This window comes from Salvia hispanica, chromosome 1 (assembly GCF_029641045.1).
Source record: "Salvia hispanica isolate PSC_SH4W2 chromosome 1, Shi_PSC_v1, whole genome shotgun sequence".
Classification (NCBI taxonomy): Eukaryota; Viridiplantae; Streptophyta; class Magnoliopsida; order Lamiales; family Lamiaceae; genus Salvia; species Salvia hispanica.
The window spans coordinates 50,857,688-50,878,121 of NC_142692.1; the positions used below are offsets into that span (position 1 = coordinate 50,857,688).

Here is a 20,434-nt window from a genome sequence, read left to right on the forward strand (position 1 = left end):
TATATTTGGCTGATAATTATGCTTATATTTCAGTAATGGATTTACACATTTAATCAGAGTACACAAACCATTTGGCTACTATGCCATTTTTTTTAATAGCAAAATAAAATAGCAACAAGTTCACTCTCTAACTCCTAATACATAGAGGACAAACACGCTCATCGATCAATATTTTAGACCACTAACTAAGCAGGAGGACATAAAACATAACATTTCTACTCTTACTTCTTATTAATTTAAACCAACCAAAAGATGCTTAACTCTAAACCATATTGCATAACAACCGATGGATGCCAATAAAACCCCTATGGTGTCGTCTTGCGTGAGGTTGGTAGTGGGCTCCAAGAAGCACACGAAGAACCGTTGAATGAAGACCCCACCACCTCATTCGCCGGTATAACACGACTTGGTGACTTTGAGGATGAAAGGTGGTCTAGGTCTAGGTTAACCTCGTCAATGCGAAATAGCTTTCGGCGAACACGTGATACTGCCCCGGGCCATGATGAGTTTACTTCATCGACATCCACAGCCGAATCTTTTGCACTCAAACAAACGAGCTCGTTTAGCTCGATGGTGTCAGTATTGACTACTACCTCGGTGTTTTCTGATAAGGTTATCACCTCGGTTGACTCCTCAACCTTCATGTCGAAGTAACCGAACATAGTGGCCAGTTCGTCAAAATGTAGCTCGCCGCGGTGGTAGTACGCCCGAGGAACGCATTTCTCTACAAATACAACACGACAATTAGTTCTGTTTTAAATAAACAATCATCAATCTACATATAAAAATGAGTGTGCGAACCTGGAGTACGCTCTTCCACACTGCTTCATTGGCGATGATGATCTTGTTGACATAGTCCCAGCGTACGCCGGTTGTAGCAACCAACGCCTTGAATGTATCGTAACTATGCTTGAGTATCTTCAAACGTGTCGTGATGTCGCTGCATGTTAGTTCAGAACCTAAATGCCGGTTAATCAATTTAGCACACAAACGAACCAAATAGTTGGGAACGCTTGCATCGTCCTATCCACGCCCAATCCTCTTCTCGATGAGTGTGGTGAGCAACACATAATCCATCTCTTGAATCCATTTGCCATTATAGAAGAACGATGCTCGAGCTGGAATTCGGGAGTTCATTTTGGAGTTGATTGTATAAATGTGAGAATTTCACTACATTATATAGAATTATTCATAGAACACCTCGTAATACAATATTTAATGCAATTGGAATAGCATTTACCACTTGGTAGATATTTGTCAAATCCATTAGGGTTTGGGTACAAAAAGGTGACTATCTCGTCGGCCTACCATGTCAAATACAACGCCATTGGAGTACAGTGGGATAACCATTGTTGGTATGACCGAATTAAATGGAAGGTTTGGTTATTTTCGGTTCTATATTAATTTATTAATTAACAATGTGGAGAATATATATCTCTAAATAGTCGGGAGTTGGTCTACAATTTTGAGATCATATTGATTGCATTAATATCTTAATTTAGATTCATAATCTTTAGATAGCAAAGGTGGTTAAGGTATAATTGAATTGAAATTATAAATAATAGTGTCCAAATATGTATAGACATTTCATTTAGGTAATATTGGATATTCATTTAGGTAATATTGGATATGATATTATAATCATTTCAATTTTAGTTGTTGAAGATGATGATGAAGAAGGTTGCTACTTCGCGAACATCGATACATCTGATGATTACGTGCCATCGGAGACGGAAACTGATTCAACTAACAATGACGAGTTCGAGGACGACAGCGGGGCACTAGACGTTGATGGCTATCCCACATTCGCCATTTCTCTTACCCCGACAAACATCAATCGCACCATTGAGATTCCTTATGGCTTTTGGCAACGCCATATCCCGATGGGGGCAATTAAAGCCGGCGTGTATCTGCTGACCGGAGAGGGGACGTGGCTGTGTACACTCAAACATAACTCGAGAAAGATATAAGTGAAGCATGGGTGTGCTCGATTCAAATACGATCACAATCAGGTGGAAGGAGTGCGCTGCCATTTCAAGCTTGTTGATGCATTTGAGGTCCAATTCTATGTGTGGTTTGAACGTCCTTAAGAACGTCAGAAGTATGTATTTTAGCTAATGGTATTTTGGTTGATGTTTTGGTATTTGGTTATGGCTCTAAGGTCCAATCTATATATGGAATTTGAAATATGTGATGTGTTGCCAAAAACATGCCAAACTTGTACTCTGTGTTGTCCTAAACTCACAATTGTTTCAACATAAAAGAAAGACAACTACTTGTTTTATATTTCCCAAACAAATGCACAAAATGAATCAGTAGTATAAATTTAACAGACCATAACTCATTCATATCAGTAACAAAGAAAATAAATTATAAATGCGGGTCATAAATAACAACGTTTCATACAAGAACATTTAGTCATTTCATACACACCATTTGTTTCTCGAATAGACTAGCTCACATACATAAATGATAATGATTGAATTCATAAACTCATATTGCTACGTTCACCCGATCATTCTTTGACCCAACAATGCAGCGATAAATATTGATGAGACAACATTGATAGTAGGCACTACCGGCTCATCGTTGTCACTGCCATACCCGTCATAAATTTGAGTGCTTACGACGTCATCATAGGGATCGACTTCCATATTAGTATGAATGAAATTGTGCAGGAGGAATCAAGCAATTATCAAGCCAGTTTGCACGTCAATAGGATAGAAGCTCGGGCTGCGAAGGATTCCCCAATGCATCTTAAGCACGGCAAAAGAATGCTCAATCACATTCCTTGCTTTAGTATGCTTCAAGTTGAACAGTTCTTCGGGAGTTTGCGGCACTTGTGTTCTAGGACCCCACTCTTTCAAATGATATCGAACGCCTTTATATGGTGCGATGAATCCCTCACTGTTGGCATACGCATTGTCGCAAAGGTAATAGCAATCTATGAAATGAGAGCGATGGTTCAGGAGAATAATGCAATTAATGACACCGTGTGAACAAAATCAGTTTAACTACACGGTCAAACATAGTACTTATGTGAAATATCAAACTGATTTACCTTTGGGAACTTTCAGTCCAAGAGGCCGGCTTATAGCATCTCGTAATATCATCGAATCACCCCTGATCCCTCCCATCCCGGCAGTACATACACAAAGCGGAGTCGTCGATCACAGACCGCAAGTGTATTTGTCGTTACATGTCCCTTCCTATTTCGGTACCTAGGGGTGTCCGCAATGGGTACCCCGACGTTGATATACGTACCATCTAAAGCTCCAAGGCAACTCTAGGTATTTGTTATCAAATTAGTTTAAGACCCAAAGGTATTTAAAAAACTTAGATAAAGAACATAACATTTGACAAATTTAACTTACCTTAAACCATTTCCATCTTGGATCAGTACAATCATCATCAACTGGCTCAGGTTTTACTAAAAACACCTCGTGTAAATTAAGGACCCCACGGAGTACAATATGCATATATTTAGACACAGTTTGTGAACGCATGAAATCGTGACCAACAATCCGTGTCTTTTTGTGGTGGGATAGAATGCACAAAAACATAGCAATTTGTTCTTCAACCGTAACAAATTTCTGATCTATTAATCCAACTCGGTCACGCAGAAGTCGACATAATCTACCAAATGTGTTTCTATCCATCTGAAGATTGTCTATGCATGATCTATCACTTACACGGACAATCCTATATAACTGCTTTACATGTGCTAGAATGGACTTAATCAGTTCTTCTAGTGAATCTCTACCACCCCGTTTCCTTTTTTTTTGGTTTAGGTCCAACCATAGTGAGTAGCATGCTTTCCAGGAGGAGATTTATCCTAAGGTTCTTCAGTATTTCTGTGACATCCCCAACCCGAAACATGCATCCTTTTACATTATTGCATATTATATTGTCACTTGCATAAGAGGATAGAATTAAATTAAATAAGAAAATAAAGTATAGTTAATTATATTTTTGAGCAAGGTTCTAAAGATTTAATAATATATTTATGTATACATATATGTTAAATATAGGTAAGTATAATTAAATAACTAAGTAAATTAGATCATCTATTAATATATATGCACGAATATCATATAGTACATATGTATATTACCTTTATGCATATATGATTATGTATTTATTAACTAACTGTGAATATTAGATAGTTAGTAGTTTAAAGAAATTTTGTTGTATGCAAGTAGCTACTTTATTTAGAAAATAGTGTAATAATAATAGGGTGATCTCTTTTTTTAACATATAGAGTTGGCCATCAATATATATATATATGTTATACTTTAATATATTAATTGTAATAGGTGTACTTGTAGAAAATACGTGTAAGTTGCCAAATGTATAAGTCATCTTAAAACTATAGTATTAAAAATATAAAAGAAAGACAATGGATAATATCAATCAATTTAGTGGTTCAATAATTTATTTAGCTGACTTAGATATATTATTGTAGTTCTTCATCATATAAAGCTTTTAAGCTTCACATATCATACGAATAGAATAAGAAAGAAAAAAAAAAGGGGAAAAACCTATTCTGGTGCTTTGTAGAGGAAGAATTGAAGAGGTGATTAATTTTCCTTGTAAGAATAAGGGCTATAGATCGAGAAACCTGGCCAGATTATCTATCTTTATCAGGTGTGTATAAATCATACTTTTAATTTTCCATGCGTTATGTGGTTAATTGCTATATGCTGCTGACTTAGAGTGAATATTTGAATTATATGATATGAACATGATATAGTTATGTGTTATTTGATATTGATTGTGAAAGATGATATGAATATGTAATTTGTGCAATAGATATATGTTTTATATTATAAAGGTGTTATTGGATGAAATATGATCAAAATATGAAATTGATACAATTGATACGTTTACACATGGTTTTAGAATTATTTGAATCATTGGATTAAAAAGGATCTGTGACAATCTTGCATGGGTCTTATCAATGGCAATGGACCTATGGGTCATATACAATGGCAATGGATATATACAATCGTAATGGACCTTTAGGTCATATATATGTATACAATGGCAATGAGACCTACGGGCCATATATACAATGGCAATGGACCTTAGGGTCATATATATGTACAATGACAATGAGACATTCGGGTCAGATATAATGGAATCTCGGGCAGATGTCAGGCTTGATATGTCACAGAATAATAAACTGAACAGAGTGGCATATGCATATCTATATGGAATCATTTTTAATTTTGTTGATTATTGTTATATATATTGGTTAAAGAATATAATTGATTGTTTGGGCTGTGGAATTAAAGGTAAGATTTATATACACTGAGTTGTGGCTCACATAAACCACTATTATTTTTCAGGAATAAGATATTAGTGACGTTTTTGATTGACGTGGGTCATAGGAACTCCACATGTTATCAGGGTCGGCAGCTGACGCGTTTTGGCAACCTTCACCTCCTCATCATTTTTGCATGTAGATAAATGTATAGTATATAGAGTGGTGAGAGGGTCCCACTACGGCTTAGAATGTTTGAAATATGTACCTGATAAATGTTGGTTTTTGAAATAATATAATATGTGTGTTTTTGTACTTGACGTGTAGATTATTTATTTTAAATTTTGAATTTATTTATAGTAAGTGCATACGTCATAAGGGTTGAGGTGTGACAGTTTCCTCAAGCATAATCAAAATGGTGGTTCGTTCCTCAGACTTCCGGTCATCCTATATGGATTAAAACACTGTCATAGTAAAGCCAGTAGCATTGCACTTACAAACATGAACCACTATATAGGCCTAAATGCAAATATACAACATAAATTAATGACATATGTTGTGCACTAGATACAAAGGTCGAGTACTCTGAATTATTCATATATTGTATGCACAGCCAACAAACCGTAGACATAGTCGGGCTGCCCAATATGAACACCACTTATCAAGCGAAATTGTAAACAAAATTATAAAAAATGATGACGCTAAGTCAGAGCATACCGACTTCAATCGATTGTATACAGAGCAACAAAATATCAATTGGAATAAGGAAATATAAATACAAATTATATCAAATCACATACATCCTATAACCTGCATTTAGAAACGACGAACAACTCTAGCAGACACAGATTGTGTATTATGTACATAATCAAAATCAGCGATATCACAAATTGAAAATGGATAGTTTTTCAGAGTTCTGTAAAACATTACCTTCCGAATTTGATTCTGCTCAGCCATGGGTCCTATGCAATTGTATTCAACCTAACCTCAACAGCTGAGACGACGGGAACCACAGTTCGATTGAACTTGCACAATTAAACGCTGAAGCTTTTCTGCGATTATATTTAGTTAAATCTTCGAATCAAACCACACTGCGAATCACGATTTTCGATTATTCAACAAATTTGTTAAATCGCCAACACAACGCAGATTTTGTTTGATTTGCATATGGATGCTTGGGTTGGGAGTTTTGTCGGTGAAGTAATTGGTGGTTGTAATAATGGTGGGGGTAATTACGTCATTTGACTATGGGAGGTACTATCATTTTTTTGAAGATAAAATTCAAACGCAGGTGTCAACAGGTGTAGGGTTATCAATTATTTTGGAATAATAAACACCAACAAAATCGGGTTGTGGGATTTAGAACCGGGTCTTGTGGAAGACAAACATGGCAGTCAAACATAGACATTAAGGTAGAAAGTCTCCATCTACCCCCTAACATGACAAACAAACGAGCCATAACTCAGGATCTTCTTTAATTTAAAGACGACATTTGATTTTATAGATAAAATCTTAATAGCAAGATATTGTATAATACTCCCTCCGTCCACGAATAAGAGTCTCATTTATTTTCGGCACGAGTTTTAAGAAATGTTAAGAAAAGTGTGTGAAAGAAAGTTAGTGGAATATGGGTCTCACTTGTATATATTAGTTTTAAATTGAAATGGGGGTGTAATGAGTTAGGTGAAGGTGACCAAGACTCTTATTCGCGGATGGACTAAAATAGAGAACGAGACTCCTATTCGCGGACGGAGGGAGTATGTAAGTGAAGTGGGTTGGTAGAATGTGGGGCCTCTTTACCATTTATGGTAATTATGAACCGGGATTCCTATTCGCAGACGGACCAAAATGGAAAAACGGGACTCATATTCGAGGACGGACAGAGTATAAGATTAATTTGTAAAATTATTTAGTAGGAGGGGGTTGGCTATGTCTGGGGCGGACACACATGAGAAGATGGGAGGGCTTAAGCCCTCACCAAAATTTTGATTTTCTCCTGTTTTCTACTTCTAAATTTTTTTAAAATTTTAAAAATTAGCTTAAGCCCTCACTAAATTAGTGTCGTAGACGGCTATATGATCATAATTTGAAAGTAAAAAGGGCTGAATTGCATGAAGAAACAAAATTACAGAGGCAAAATTAGCAAAAATGGTTGCATATCTGTAGGTTGAGGAAGACGGTCGAGAAATATTAGTACTATAATATTTTAATGCTCATCCTAAAATGTGCGAAAATGTTGGCAGCCTAAGAAATGTGTTGTTCACTGTTTAAACTGCCTTATTTTATTAAATACTAGAGTAAAGGCCCAAAATGGTCCACAATAAGAGATTATGAAGCAAGCCATGAAAAGTGAAAGCAAAGAAGACTTAAGCTGAGAAAGGAAATATTTTCACTGTTTCATTAATAAATGCAGCTGCTATCAAACTCTATACATATATAGATGCAGGGGTTCAGCACCTAAGATAATAAACCCTAAAGGCATCTAATAACTGATTACACAAAAATACAAATCAAGCTGCTCCTGCAACAACTTGTTTCCAGCTGTGTTTGTGGTCCACACCACCAGTTGGCAGGTTCTTATCTATAGTAGCTGCATCCTTCTTCTTACACACGTTCTCCACACTCTTTGTAAGACTTGTTTCACTTTCATTCGTTGCACAAGATGATGTGGATCGAGTTGCCACATCTTCATCCGTGAGCTGGCATGAGTCTTTCTCACAACCACTGTTAACACACAACATATGATGATTTTACGATTTTGGTCCAAAACATTATCTTTTGAATTATTTGGTCCAACACAATTGAAAAACGGGTCATAGTTGGTCCTTTTTGGACGGCGCCGTTTAAAACTAACAATCAACGACTGTTTAGTTGATTTTGACCGAATGTATTTTCGATTAGAATTTTTTTAATTTTTTAAAAATAATATAGTACTCCTATTATTCTAAAAAACAAATTGAAAGAAGATGATGTCCTTTAAAAAAGCTGAAAATAAACTTAACCCTAACAAATAATTTTGTAAAGGAGAGGGGGGACGCCTCCTTCTTCCCCACTCTCGTCGCTGATTCTCTCACCCTGCCGTCCGTGCGGCCGTCGTAGCTGCTGTGCGGCGGCACGTAGAGGCCATCTCCTCCTCCTGCTTTTTTTCTCCACGGCGAACTCACACCTCTCGGCTTGTTTTCCTCCTTCTCTTTCTAAAATCTCACCGCCTTCAAGCTTCTACAATCCCACCAACAGATATATTTTTGTTTTCGTGGAATTTGGTTTCAGTTTGTGTAAATTGGTTGTAGGTAGCGTAGTAGAGCTATGGATGCAATTTAAATTTATTTATGATTAAGTTGAAATTTATAAATACTACTCCTAAATTGTAGTACTCCTAGTTTGATTTACTCATCGTAACTCTATATTGAGAAAAGAGAAATTTTTTTGTTTTGTATTTTTTGCATTTTTTGTAGTTAAAAGTATTTTACATTTAAAATTTTCAGAAAAAAATATTAGGTTATAATTTAGGCTCTAATAAAACATAATTAGTAACTTAATTTGGTCAAAATTGACTTCAACAGTCATTGGCCGTTAGTTTTAAACGGCACTGTCCAAAAAGGACTAAATTTGGTCCGTTTTCATTTGTGTTGGACCAAATAATTCAAAAGATAATGTTATGGACCAAAATCATAAAATCGTCATATGTTGAGGACTATTTTGGGCCTTTACTCTAAATACTATCAACTTTTGCGAAATAAAAGTATTTTTAACAAATATCCGTATTTACGGAGCTGAACACTAAATGATACGTTCTCACGACAAAAAATCATCATCCACCTAATTTTAATAATTTTACAAGTATTGAACTAGTTTTGTTTTTAATTTGTTTGTATGATTTGTACCTTTTTTTTATCTCTTAAAAATTGAGATTGTGAGAAATGAGAACATTACGGATTTTAATATCGAGCTAAACTAGTTTCGATGAACAAACCAAAATAGAAAAAAAAAAAAAAACAGCTATTTTTGGAGGTCAAAATGAGTAGTATAGTTCAACATCTGGGATTAAGTCATGAGATTCAATATCATGAACTAAACATAATATAAATTTAATTATGGAATATAATTTTGCAAACCGAACCCCCCTAATTATGTTAAATGAAAGCAAAACCACGAACAAATTATTTGAAATCCATATTAGAATTTCATTTATTATGATATATACTGAACAAAAATATGTTGTGTTGCTTTATATTTTTGTAATTCTTATTTTCTAAATACTGTCCCGAAAAGAAAATTATTTCATCTAATGATTTTTTTTTTATTGATAGTTCATGAAAATAATACGCCCGTTGCATTTTGGTTGAGGCGTTCCTCTTGTACATGAAAATTTAAAAAAATAAAATTTAGTGAATTAAATGAAGATAAAATAAAATAAGAATAAAGTAGGAAAAAGAACAAAGCAGTAGAAACTGTTAATGATAAATATGTTATTTTCTGCAATAAAATGGCTCAACTAATTTGAGATATAAAAAAATGGAATACACTGAACTAACGTTGGAAAAAGAGAATACGTAAATTAAACAAACAAATCCTTCTACGTATACTTTACTGGATGGTAGACTCATAGTTACAGATGATTTTCAGGTGGTTCGAAGAAAATTTATAAACAGTACGATACAAATTTTTTTATTGAAAATTCATTTATATTTTCAGATACTAAGATTTGCACTGCTAATTTTATTTACAAAACAGAATCACATGACACTGATATTATTTTACGCTACAGAGTAGAAACCAGCCACAATGTGGTTTATTTGGTCATTTGCTAGTCGTCAGAATTCACTCACAATTAAAGATCATAGACAAAGCAAAAAAATGAAAGTCCTCACCATTAATCCAAAACTGGCTTCGTATGTTAATTTACTCTGATAAGGAAATACATACTAGTACAAACCACCAGAGAGAGAGAGATAATGTTGCAGTTGTAACACAGTAAACTGCGATTCGTCTAAGAAGTGGAAGGAGAGGCCATTACCGAGAGAATGTCGGTAACAGCAGCCATGGCTGACAGAGCAGCCTTAACAATATCTTGAGAGCAACCTGGTTTAACTATTGATCGCACCTGTAAAATCGAAGGCCAACTCCGATGTTCATAATATGCACAAAAGATAAAGTACGAGGATCACGATTTATTGCTTACCTTCTCAAGGTATTCTTGCAGTTCCTTGATGCGTCCCATGTAATCCTGATCTTCAACGCAGAGGATCACGGGCCTGGCATCAGCACCAGCGCCTTCGAACTGGAGGGGGCCAGGGTTTCTGTAGATGTCGTCCATCAAGAACTTGGTTGCGTTCTGTCTCAGCAAGCTGCCAAACAAATATCAACCATCCGTGTCATGTTTCTTGTCATGAGTAAGGACTTGAGAGAGGTGAATAAGGCGTACTCGTAGGCCTTGCCCTTCAAATCAACAGTTGCAGGACGGAGGGCTGGTTGTCCGAGGATCGAAGGGTTATTACCATACCGCCTCACGGTCATCATAGCCTGAGAGGTGTGATCAGAACTTTCTTACTACTATATCTTCACAATGTAAGAGCAAATTTTTGGAGGGATGGAGATTGTACAGTGATGGGAGCAGCGCCACACCGCCACTTATTCACAGGGTTCTTCAAGTTGTTAACAGTTGCCATATAACCATTCAACCCAGCAGCAATTATGTGATAGCCGATATGACCAAGCACCTACAATAACAATATTGCCATATAGTAAGAAAGTATTAAGAAGAAGCATACACTTTGAACCCAACTTTGCGCTATTAAACATCAATTGGGAGACTGGAAGTGTACAAGGAGACCATATCGGGCAGAGAAGCAATCGTCAGAGCCCGTGATGTTGGCCTTAAACAGAATTGAAACTATAACTTACATAAGCATAGTCACAATCAAATTTGGAAGGCAATGATCCGCGAGCTTGATAACCGAAGAAATGGCAAATTGCATTGAATTTCTTCCCCTTGTAGGTTCCTTCTTCCTGCAAGAACATGCAGAAAAAAAATATCAAATCCATATAAAGCTTCTCTTTCTATAGTGTCAATTACCAAAAGAAACAAATGAGTAGAAAATCTCCAAATCCAGTCTTCACACAAACAATAGGAATACTTAAAAGCTTTATAGCATGAAGAAGCAACATTCACTAACAATTCCAAAATCTTGAGTTAGCTTGAGATTTGGAATACTGTTGTGAATATAAAACAAAAGCATGCACAGTTAGTTACCTGCCGTTTGTTCATTTCTATTTCAACAAGATGAGCTAAAAGCTTTTCCGTCTCAATCTGTCTAGGCGAAAGCAAAATCAGTTGATATGCAAACAGTTTGCTTAAAGATAAACATATACATCTCTACTCTATATTTTTTCCGGTACCTGAGAGAGTTGTGCAGAGTCATCTGATTCTGGGTGAAGAAGAAGCTATAGCACAAAATTAACTTCAGCATAAGCAAAATATGGCAACTATTTCTGCAAAATATATCACAAGTACCTGATTCCTAATAAAAGGAGGCAGGAATTCGAACAATGCAGAAGCCCAAGGTGACAGTTGACCAGAAATATTGTCAGCAGAGACACCTTTCCTGAGTAAACCATGAATTTCCTGGAGAGGTGCCAAATTATTACAGATGCACAATAACTTCATATCCATATCAACTCAGAATAAGACAATGTTGTCAATGGCTGATACTTGACAACATTGTTTTTAAAGAAATCTCAAATCATTTTCTTGAGGACCAGGATAAGATCTTGTCATCTATATTTATTTACAAAAAGCCACAGCCCAATCTAGTTTACCTGCAACAGAGCATATACTTCCGGAATACTTTCTATGAGCCCCTCGGGCAATAGAACCACACCATGGTATTTATCTGAAAATAAATGTCAGGAATTTTTAGAAAGGATTAGTTGCTGCAAACACTGAAAAACCAACAAAAGCTCTTGATGAACCTTGTTCTGCCCTTGCTTGAACAGCATCGCATAATTTTTTTGTGATGTCAAAAAGTGTAAGCTTAGATGCATCCACCTCTTCAGCAAGAATTACCTGTATTACATTATCAAACCTTTCTAAGAGACAAAGGAATTATACAGCATCTTGAAGTTCATCCTTAAATAGAAAATTTCTAATAAAATTGATAATGAAATGTTTTTCAGTACAAACCATATTGGGATGAGACTGAAGAGTGCACTCTAATGCAACTTGAGATGCCTTTCTTCCCATGAGTCTTATGAAATAATAATACTGCATGGCAAAGAGAGCAAATTTAAAAGAGTTTGTATGCAAATATAAACACGATGTTAAAATATGGACAGTATATTGGAATTTTCAAGTCGACAAGAAAAGGTCCCAAAATTAGTTCAGTCACAAGTAAAGACAAGCAAATAATGCCCTGAAGGATCTCTAGCAATAAAATGAAGCATTACATGAAATAAATTGCTTACCTTTTCTGCGGATAGTGCATCAGTGCATACATTGCTGATCAGCTGGGAATTCACCTAAAAAAAGTAAACAAGACTTACAATCCTTTCATTTGCTGATAGAGTGAAATTAATTGATTATGCCTTTTGTTAAAATTTTATTAAATTTTTGAAGAGAGGGTCAGTCAAGAGCTTATCTAGACAGAGAGGGTGTCAAAATAATTCAACAAGATCAAAGACAGAGAGGCAAAACAAATGGCTTGTATGTTAAAAGGAAACAAGGAAAGAATATATAACAAACTACCATTGCAATCGCATATCAACCGCAACTAACACAGGCTTCAGAAATCTGGAATAGAAATCATTACCTTACAAATTGTGTCAAAACCTACATTTGTCTCAACAAAATGGTTCTTAAGATCTCCATTTAGAGTAACGGGAATACCAACAACCTGCAAAGTTTAGCTACGTTCAGAATAGGACAAATAAAGTCAAAATTGAACAATGGGAGTAGAAACTAGGTGCAAAATATAGTTCAGGATGACGAGATCATGAGGCATGATCAAAAAAAGTAAAAGCAACAATTACAAGCAATATGCTTGGTGAAGCACAAGTGCCACGTCGTATAACTTTGTCAAGCACTTTCTTTCTGCAAATATTTCTGCAAGTCGGGCAGCATCTGTGTTTGATGTCACACCTTCACATGCAAAAGAAAAAAAAAAAAAAGTCAAGAAACTGAATAAAATACATCATGGAAAGTTGGGAGAAAAAACATACCCCCAATAATGACAAGAGCATCCAGCTTTAAAGTTGTGCATGCATTAAGTGCCGCATTGACTTGTTCTGTTGTTCTAATTTGATCTTTTGTCCGTCCAAGCAAATCATATCCACCTTTACAGTACAATATCAACTAGCATAAGTGATCTGAGTTCAACTAACAAGTCAAATTTCCTAAAGTTTAACTTGCATGTCAGATGTACCTTGGTTTTTGTAGGTTGCAAGAATCTCATCACTCATCTCTAAAGTTTTTTGAGCAAATAAACCTTCAGAACCACCTGGAAATTATGCGCAAGGCTTCAATATACTACTACTATTCATTAAAAAAGGAACAATGGAGCAAGACTTGAGGAAGGATAAAGACTGTGGCAAACAACTGAAAGATACAAATATTAAGAAATGTATTATGATGACTAACTAGTTGATTGAGCAATCACAATCATAATAACCTAGAAAAATAGAAGCCCCAAAATAAACTAATACCAATAGTAAGGAGTTTTGTATAGGCAAGAGAGTGAATAAGGAAAACAGGAGCACCATAGATCGAAGAAAAAGAATAGACTCCTCACCCAAAAAACCAAGCAACACACTTTTTGGGTTGTGGACTTTTAGAGAGTCAAAAAGGCCCCAAATTACATTATGTCCTCCAGGAGATTGCCTCCCACAAAACACCACTCCTACCCTGTGACAAGATATACAGAAGTTAAATCAGTGGTAATTAAATTTGACAGAGCAGAAACAAATCTACTTCAACGTAAGTGAAATGCAATCTAAATTCCGTTGGAATGGATAACATACCTAACTGCAGGATGATCAGTAATAAATTGAGCATCAGGAACCTTAGCTGTAGCTCTGAGGAAGTGCGCTAAACGTTGACCATAAGTATGAGGAAACGACCTTTTTATGGTGTGAGCACCTGAAGGATCTGCAGCTATGGTTGCATCACCAAACTCTACACGAACCGTAGTTCCCTGTCCAATGCAATCACATGTTGCAAGGATACATATCGACATCAGACACACAATATCGGTATTCAATACTAGTGTTACCCCATGCTTCGCACGAGTAACACTTTGTTCTTCCCCCACAAGCTACACTCCTCTACTAGGTTTGTAAACTAATTAACCAAATCATTCATGTTCTGATACAAAATCTTGATATTTAAGTCGATTTCATCACACTCCTAGCATGGATGTGGACCACCTCCAGACTAAAAAGTAAAAATTATTGTATTCTGGATCTGGACCGAGAAAAGGTCAGTCCCTAATTCATATTGCTTAAAAATAAGTAGCACACTGCAACAGCCAAGCCAAAATATAGGATATGAGCTCGTAAACTTCACAATAGAACCTATTCTAGTTCTGAAAAAGTAAATTCAGCTAAAATCAAGTAAGTGGAGTATATAGTGGTACTACTTAGTAGTTAAAGCAACGAAACTAAGCTTGAAATGTTTATGTTGAGAGAGAGAGAGAGAGAGACCTGAAGGCAGGGCGGGAGTTGAGGTTTGTAGAGGGTTCGGAGCTGCTGCAGATCCGAAAGTTCTCTCGCTAATCCATAATCCCCGTCCATTTCTCCTAAACCAGCAGACTGCTTTTCTTTTTGCTTAATATCTTCCCGTTTCTATATACCCAAAGGGGCAAGCCGGCGAGGGGAATTACCTACCAACCAACTAACTTGTAATAATATTACTATGATTTACTTTATTATCATAAATATTCACTCATTCATTTGAAATTAAGTCTAATCATTTTCATAATTAATTTAAATTTTTAATTATCTCAAAGACAGGTAATATAGTTTTTCATAAATATAGAATTTTTTTGTCATTTTAGAAAATTTCTATAAATCAATTTTTTGTCAAAAATATAGATATACTTTAATTTATATTTTTGTGAACAATATTTTCGTCAACGACTAAATGTAGTAATACAAGCACGTAGAACAAAGAAAGGAAGTACCGGAAGCAAAGTCCGTTGATCAACGGGGTATTTCTTTTTTAGTTCTAGGCTAAAACTTAAGTTCCATAAGTCTTCTGGGCTTTTTTTAAAAATTCTGACTTTGCGAAAAAGCGTAAAAGGAAAAATAGATAATTTGATATTTCTTTAATAATTGAAAACAATAACATCTCTTATTATAAACATCTCTTATTTATAATGTTAAATACCTACTATGACGTATTGGGCAGCAGCAATCAACATACGGGATCAGCTAGCTAGTAGTATTAGTAGTTTATTGACTCGTGTCTCGACAATGTTGGTGTTGATATTGGCTAGAAACATATTCTGGTCAAGTTTGTATCGTACTATATAAGTCTAACTAATTGGACTTTATTCCAATATAGTTATCCCTCTGTCCCATAAAAATATATGCGCTCTCTATTTTCGTCCGTCTTACAAAAATATGTGCATTTCATTTTTGGAAAGTTATATTAATTTAATAATGTAGGTCTCACTATCCACTAATTTTTAATTTTCATAAATATAGAAATTTTTGGTCATTTTAGAAAATTTCTTCTCTCCATCCATGAGATGAGATTCATTTTTCAAAATATTTCATTCTATTTGCCTTACTTTACCAAATTTTATACAAAACATATGTACTATAGTACCATTTTAAAAGTTTTAATATTTAGGAAACAAAGTGCTAACAAATACTATAAATAGAAAGTGGAATAAGACATTCAGACAAAAAACTTTGAGCATAAAATCTCTTTTGGATACAGTCCGTCGCAACATACCATCCCCACGCTCATTCTCTCCTACAAATATCGTTGTCTTATTAGAACTTTACAAATTTTGTAAAGTACTAGTAGAATAGTAGATTTCAGTAGAATAGAGTTAATATTTTTGCTATGATACGTTTACTCCTATGATTGGCAACACTCCAGATTGACAAAATGGAAAGTAAAAATAAAAACTTGATCACCAACTTAATTTCAATAGGTTGATTTTCAAATTTACAAATAAAATATTTTTTAATTTGAAAATACACCATTTCTCTATTTTCAACAATTGTCTCAACATTCTATCTCAAGTCTCTACTCTCGCAAACCCTAATGTCTCCCTCCCTCCCTCCATCTCTTCCGGTGGCTACTAGGCCCTTGCAGCCTACTCATAGTCGTGCCACTGATGTATGGACTGTACTACGCTGACCATCTCAAGCTCACTGCTAAATAAGTAGATATGGTTCTCGACCACTCCAGGATGTAGTTCATCATCAATGATGACACTATCTCTACTATTTGTCCCTAGTAGTTGTCACAAACTCTATCCTTCCTTCAAATTTGGAAGGAAATCGATTGTCTATAGCCTTCTCCCTTCACCGCGCCACTCGGCCTTCCTCCCACGAGCACGTGCAAGAAGGTGGCATCAGTACGACTGTTTCTCTTTCGCCTGTGACCGTGAGGTATCCTAGCTGCAGCCGACCTCCTTTACCTGCAAGGCCACCGCCGCAGCCCTATGCCACTGTCATCATTCACAGTTCACCTTGTTTAATTGTAGACATCATTGTCGTCTATGTAGTAAGATTTCTATGTCAAACATACTCTAAATTAGCTTTTTTGTAAGACATCGTAAACCAAAGATTTCATTAGAAGACCGGGACGGTATAGATATACTCATATTGTGATATCCGAAGCATAGTAATAATATAAACTAAGTAATATAGATGCAAAGAATCAATACAGCATATTAATGGTTATATGAGCTAATAATCCCCAATCATAATCCCACAAAAAAGGAAATACAATGGCATGTTTAGTGTCTAACTAGATAAACTACAAAATATAACACCAAAGACATGTCATGAAACTGGCTACTATAGCAACACAATTTTCATTCCTTTGCAGCCAAGAAGTTATCTGATGTGATTCGCTTTCGACAGCAAGAATGCTAATAACTACACAAGTTAATCTAGCAATCATAATCCCACAGTAAAATAAAACATAACCCTATATTATTGGCGCACAGGTACTGTTTAATTTTAGATAAACCAACAAGACATAGCAATGCGAAAAGAAAACACATACCATGAGCAAAGAGAGCAGAAGAATGTATGAACACAGTTGCCCAATTACTATACACTACATGTAATGAGAAAAAGAAGACTTAAACACAAAAACTTAAACGCTTCTTTTACTAATTCAACATGGATATGGCTGTGCACCAAGCTAATAAATGAATGTGGCACATCTCTAATATATAGGACAAATTGGATTGCTCTTTCAGTATCAAGCCTCCAACCAGAAACGGCTAGTTGGTGAAGACATAAAGAGCCATATCGAACAATCGTTAAATGTTGCAGGTGATGCGAAGACTAAACTGCATGATTTAGATACTTGTCCTTTCCTTGTGCACAATCTATATCAATTTATTACTTTTCAAAGGTATAAAAATAGGATAAATGAATCGGCATGCAGCACATATAGACATGCAGCCTGGATAGATAGGTTAACACAACAATCCTCGTTATATCCATAAAGAGCAATACACATAACAGAAGTTTTGTAGAGCGTTGATTACTTGACTTCATTGAAAGTTGAAACCATAGATGCTAGGCCTAAAATGGAACAGTTACTGTTGAAAGATGTGCTAAAACAAAACAAAACACAAGCACACACGCACATACACACAAGAAAATCCTAATAGAGTACTACTATATTATGAGTAATAACACGTGGCACTGAAATTAGGTAAGAAATGGAGAACACACGGATTACAGATTGTTCAGCCAGAGCTCACATCAAAGTATCTGTAATATACAAGGAAAAGTGCACCCATTTCAGAGTAAGTTGGTGAATCAATAAGCTCGTAAGAATAACTAAACTTGATTTAATGCAAAAAATCATGATTAAACTACTGCATACTCTATATCTTTGTTCACCACATGATCACAAAGCTCAGCAGGCCAGGCTACGCATTACAGGATTTCTAGCAAATGGAGTTTTCACCACACTATCAGATGTTTCATAGGGAATTCTTAAAATTTTCTAATTAAGTATCCTGCACGGGCACAAGAAGAAATAAGAACTTGAATATGGAAGATATCTGTTGTGATTAGCATATAAGGAGTTAAGGACTTGAAATTTGGATAACCAATAATAACCAGGAGAACGAGCTAGAGTCATGAATGAGGAACATCACATTAAGATCTCACGAAAACAACCACCAATACCAGGTACCAAAGTGTGATGAGATTCAGTCTTGATAAACTAGAATGCTAACGGTCATACAATCTGATCCCCCAATCATAATCCCACAGAAAAAAAGAAACATAATTCTAGGTTATAGTTGCATGTATACTGTCGAACTAATCAAACTACCAAGACATGGCAACACGAAAATATAGTGCGCAATACCAAAAGAGAGTATAAACAAATACAACAAACCCAACAGCATCACTGCCCCTTCTCCTCCCTCTCCCGATTCCACTGCTCAATTCTAGCTCTACGCTCCTCGCTCCCTTCCCTCACTGGACTCCTGCTCCTCCTCGGACTCCCTCCATGCCTCCTCCTCTCACTCCCATACCTCCCACCATGCCTGTCATCTCCACCACTCCTCCTCCCACTACCACGGTGGTGATCCCTCCTATCATAATCCCTCTCTCTTTCCCTGTTCCTGTCTTTCTCCCTCTCACGCTTAGGGGGACTCGCACTCCTGCTTCGGCTCCTAGTTCCCCAAAACTTGCCATGGCGAGTACCATACAGCTTCCTCCTCAGCTCCCTACCGATCATCTTAACATGCATAAAATTGCAGTAGCCGCCACGGTTACAGCTGTTCTCTTCATACTGCCGGCACGTGGCCTCGCGAAAATCAGTGACCGGCGAGAAATCGGCAATAATCGGACGGCCAGAGTAGAACCTGCCCTGCAAGGCGTTGAGAGCAGCAGCCGCCTGGTCCTCCTCCTTGAACAGGACGTAGACATTTCCAATCATGTGGTCGGCGAGGTTGTCGCAGACATTGAGGCTCTCGATTTCGCCGAATTTGCTGAGCTCCTCGTATATGTCCTCGTAGAAATCCTCGAAATGCTCCTGGATCTTGTCGGGGTCGATCGGCTGGCCCTGGGCGTCGACGCCGGGGGTTATCATGTCGGGGCGCTGGTACATGTTGGACAGCAGCAGCGTCGGAGAAATGGTGGGGCGGTTGTGGAGGCGGGAGCACCGGTCGCCGTGGCGGCAGGCGCCGATTTTGAAGTAGAACGGGCAGTTGACGCGGTCTTTCTCGGTGCCGAAAATGGAGGCCAAGTGCTCCGCCATTATTGTGCGGATCGAATAGCTCGATAGACGAATTGGAGAGCGGATTGATGGAGATCGATTGAAACCGAGCGGAGAATGATTGAATTTGTTAGGGTTTGAGAAAGATTGAAGAAACCCTAGACATCTGATTTGAGTGGGAATATAGAATTAAAAATTGAAAGATTGCATTTTGTAGAAATGTAAGTATTGAGCTGTACCTGCTGGTAACAAAATTGAAAATAAAATACTTGAGCTGTACTCATCCTTCAATTTTTATGTTTTATAACGTTTAATTTAATTATTGGATATCTGAACACTACCTAAATATATTCTTTAAGATTATTTGTATTTAACTGAATTATAAATTAGGTTTACCAATTTAATATTTGTCTGAAATCAAAATTAAAAAGAAAATTTTATTGTAAAATTGTGATAAGTATAAATCCTGAATTAATTCCAAGCTAGGTCTTCGAAATATACTATGCTTATTAATTTATATAGTGCATCATGACACCGTATTTATCACTAGTTCGTCTTAATATATTTATTGTAAAATAAATTATTTTAAACTAATTCTACTTTACTCTTTTATAATTTATTATGAACACGTCATACTTATAAATATATTATTTTCAATTATTTCAATATTTAGAAATATGATTTAGAAATATGATTAATACAAATTTCAATATTTAGAAATATGATTACATCCCATGATA

General features: G+C 36.1%; 3 protein-coding genes and 1 long non-coding RNA gene across 4 annotated transcripts; all 4 read right to left on the reverse strand.

Annotated features, from left to right (window-relative positions):
- Window positions 1-2,684: 2,684 nt before the first annotated feature.
- LOC148934082 (uncharacterized) lies at window positions 2,685-3,137 on the reverse strand. Its single transcript, XM_089062177.1, has 2 exons — window positions 3,062-3,137; window positions 2,685-2,944 (listed from the first exon to the last, which is right to left on the reverse strand). The coding sequence occupies exons 1-2, from the start codon at window positions 3,135-3,137 to the stop codon at window positions 2,685-2,687; spliced, it is 336 nt and encodes a 111-aa protein (XP_088918303.1).
- Window positions 3,138-3,204: 67 nt separating this feature from the next.
- Window positions 3,205-6,587, reverse strand: LOC125222861 (uncharacterized). The gene is made up of 3 exons (XR_007176622.2): window positions 6,197-6,587; window positions 3,375-3,430; window positions 3,205-3,286 (listed from the first exon to the last, which is right to left on the reverse strand). It is a non-coding gene; the product is annotated as an uncharacterized LOC125222861 (long non-coding RNA).
- A 3,446-nt stretch (window positions 6,588-10,033) lies between these two features.
- Window positions 10,034-15,110, reverse strand: LOC125218496 (pyrophosphate--fructose 6-phosphate 1-phosphotransferase subunit alpha-like). The gene is made up of 19 exons (XM_048120175.2): window positions 14,963-15,110; window positions 14,282-14,454; window positions 14,053-14,165; window positions 13,687-13,761; window positions 13,484-13,597; window positions 13,336-13,403; window positions 13,075-13,158; window positions 12,731-12,784; window positions 12,450-12,530; window positions 12,239-12,332; window positions 12,086-12,159; window positions 11,781-11,891; window positions 11,666-11,710; window positions 11,520-11,576; window positions 11,171-11,275; window positions 10,870-10,986; window positions 10,692-10,789; window positions 10,449-10,614; window positions 10,034-10,370 (listed from the first exon to the last, which is right to left on the reverse strand). Exons 1-19 carry the CDS (start codon window positions 15,050-15,052, stop codon window positions 10,257-10,259), a joined length of 1,833 nt encoding a protein of 610 aa, XP_047976132.1. The 5' UTR covers window positions 15,053-15,110; the 3' UTR covers window positions 10,034-10,256.
- A 3,489-nt stretch (window positions 15,111-18,599) lies between these two features.
- On the reverse strand, window positions 18,600-19,911 carry LOC125222200 (splicing factor U2af small subunit B-like). The gene has a single exon (XM_048124694.2). It carries the CDS (start codon window positions 19,734-19,736, stop codon window positions 18,879-18,881), a length of 858 nt encoding a protein of 285 aa, XP_047980651.1. The 5' UTR covers window positions 19,737-19,911; the 3' UTR covers window positions 18,600-18,878.
- Window positions 19,912-20,434: the final 523 nt, after the last annotated feature.

Bases quoted from the DNA above. Each gene is read 5' to 3' on its own strand.
- LOC148934082 (XM_089062177.1), bottom strand. From the start codon at position 3,137: ATGGGAGGGATCAGGGGTGATTCGATGATATTACGAGATGCTATAAGC. The intron at 2,945-3,061 runs GTAAATCAGTTT...CTCATTTCATAG, and splicing joins TGGACTGAAAGTTCCCAAAG to ATTGCTATTACCTTTGCGAC.
- LOC125218496 (XM_048120175.2), bottom strand. From the start codon at position 15,052: ATGGACGGGGATTATGGATTAGCGAGAGAACTTTCGGATCTGCAGCAG. The intron at 12,785-13,074 runs GTAATGATTTCT...TACTTTTTTTAG, and splicing joins GTTTTGACACAATTTGTAAG to GTGAATTCCCAGCTGATCAG. The intron at 12,333-12,449 runs GTTTGTACTGAA...AATGTAATACAG, and splicing joins TTCAGTCTCATCCCAATATG to GTAATTCTTGCTGAAGAGGT.
- LOC125222200 (XM_048124694.2), bottom strand. From the start codon at position 19,736: ATGGCGGAGCACTTGGCCTCCATTTTCGGCACCGAGAAAGACCGCGTC.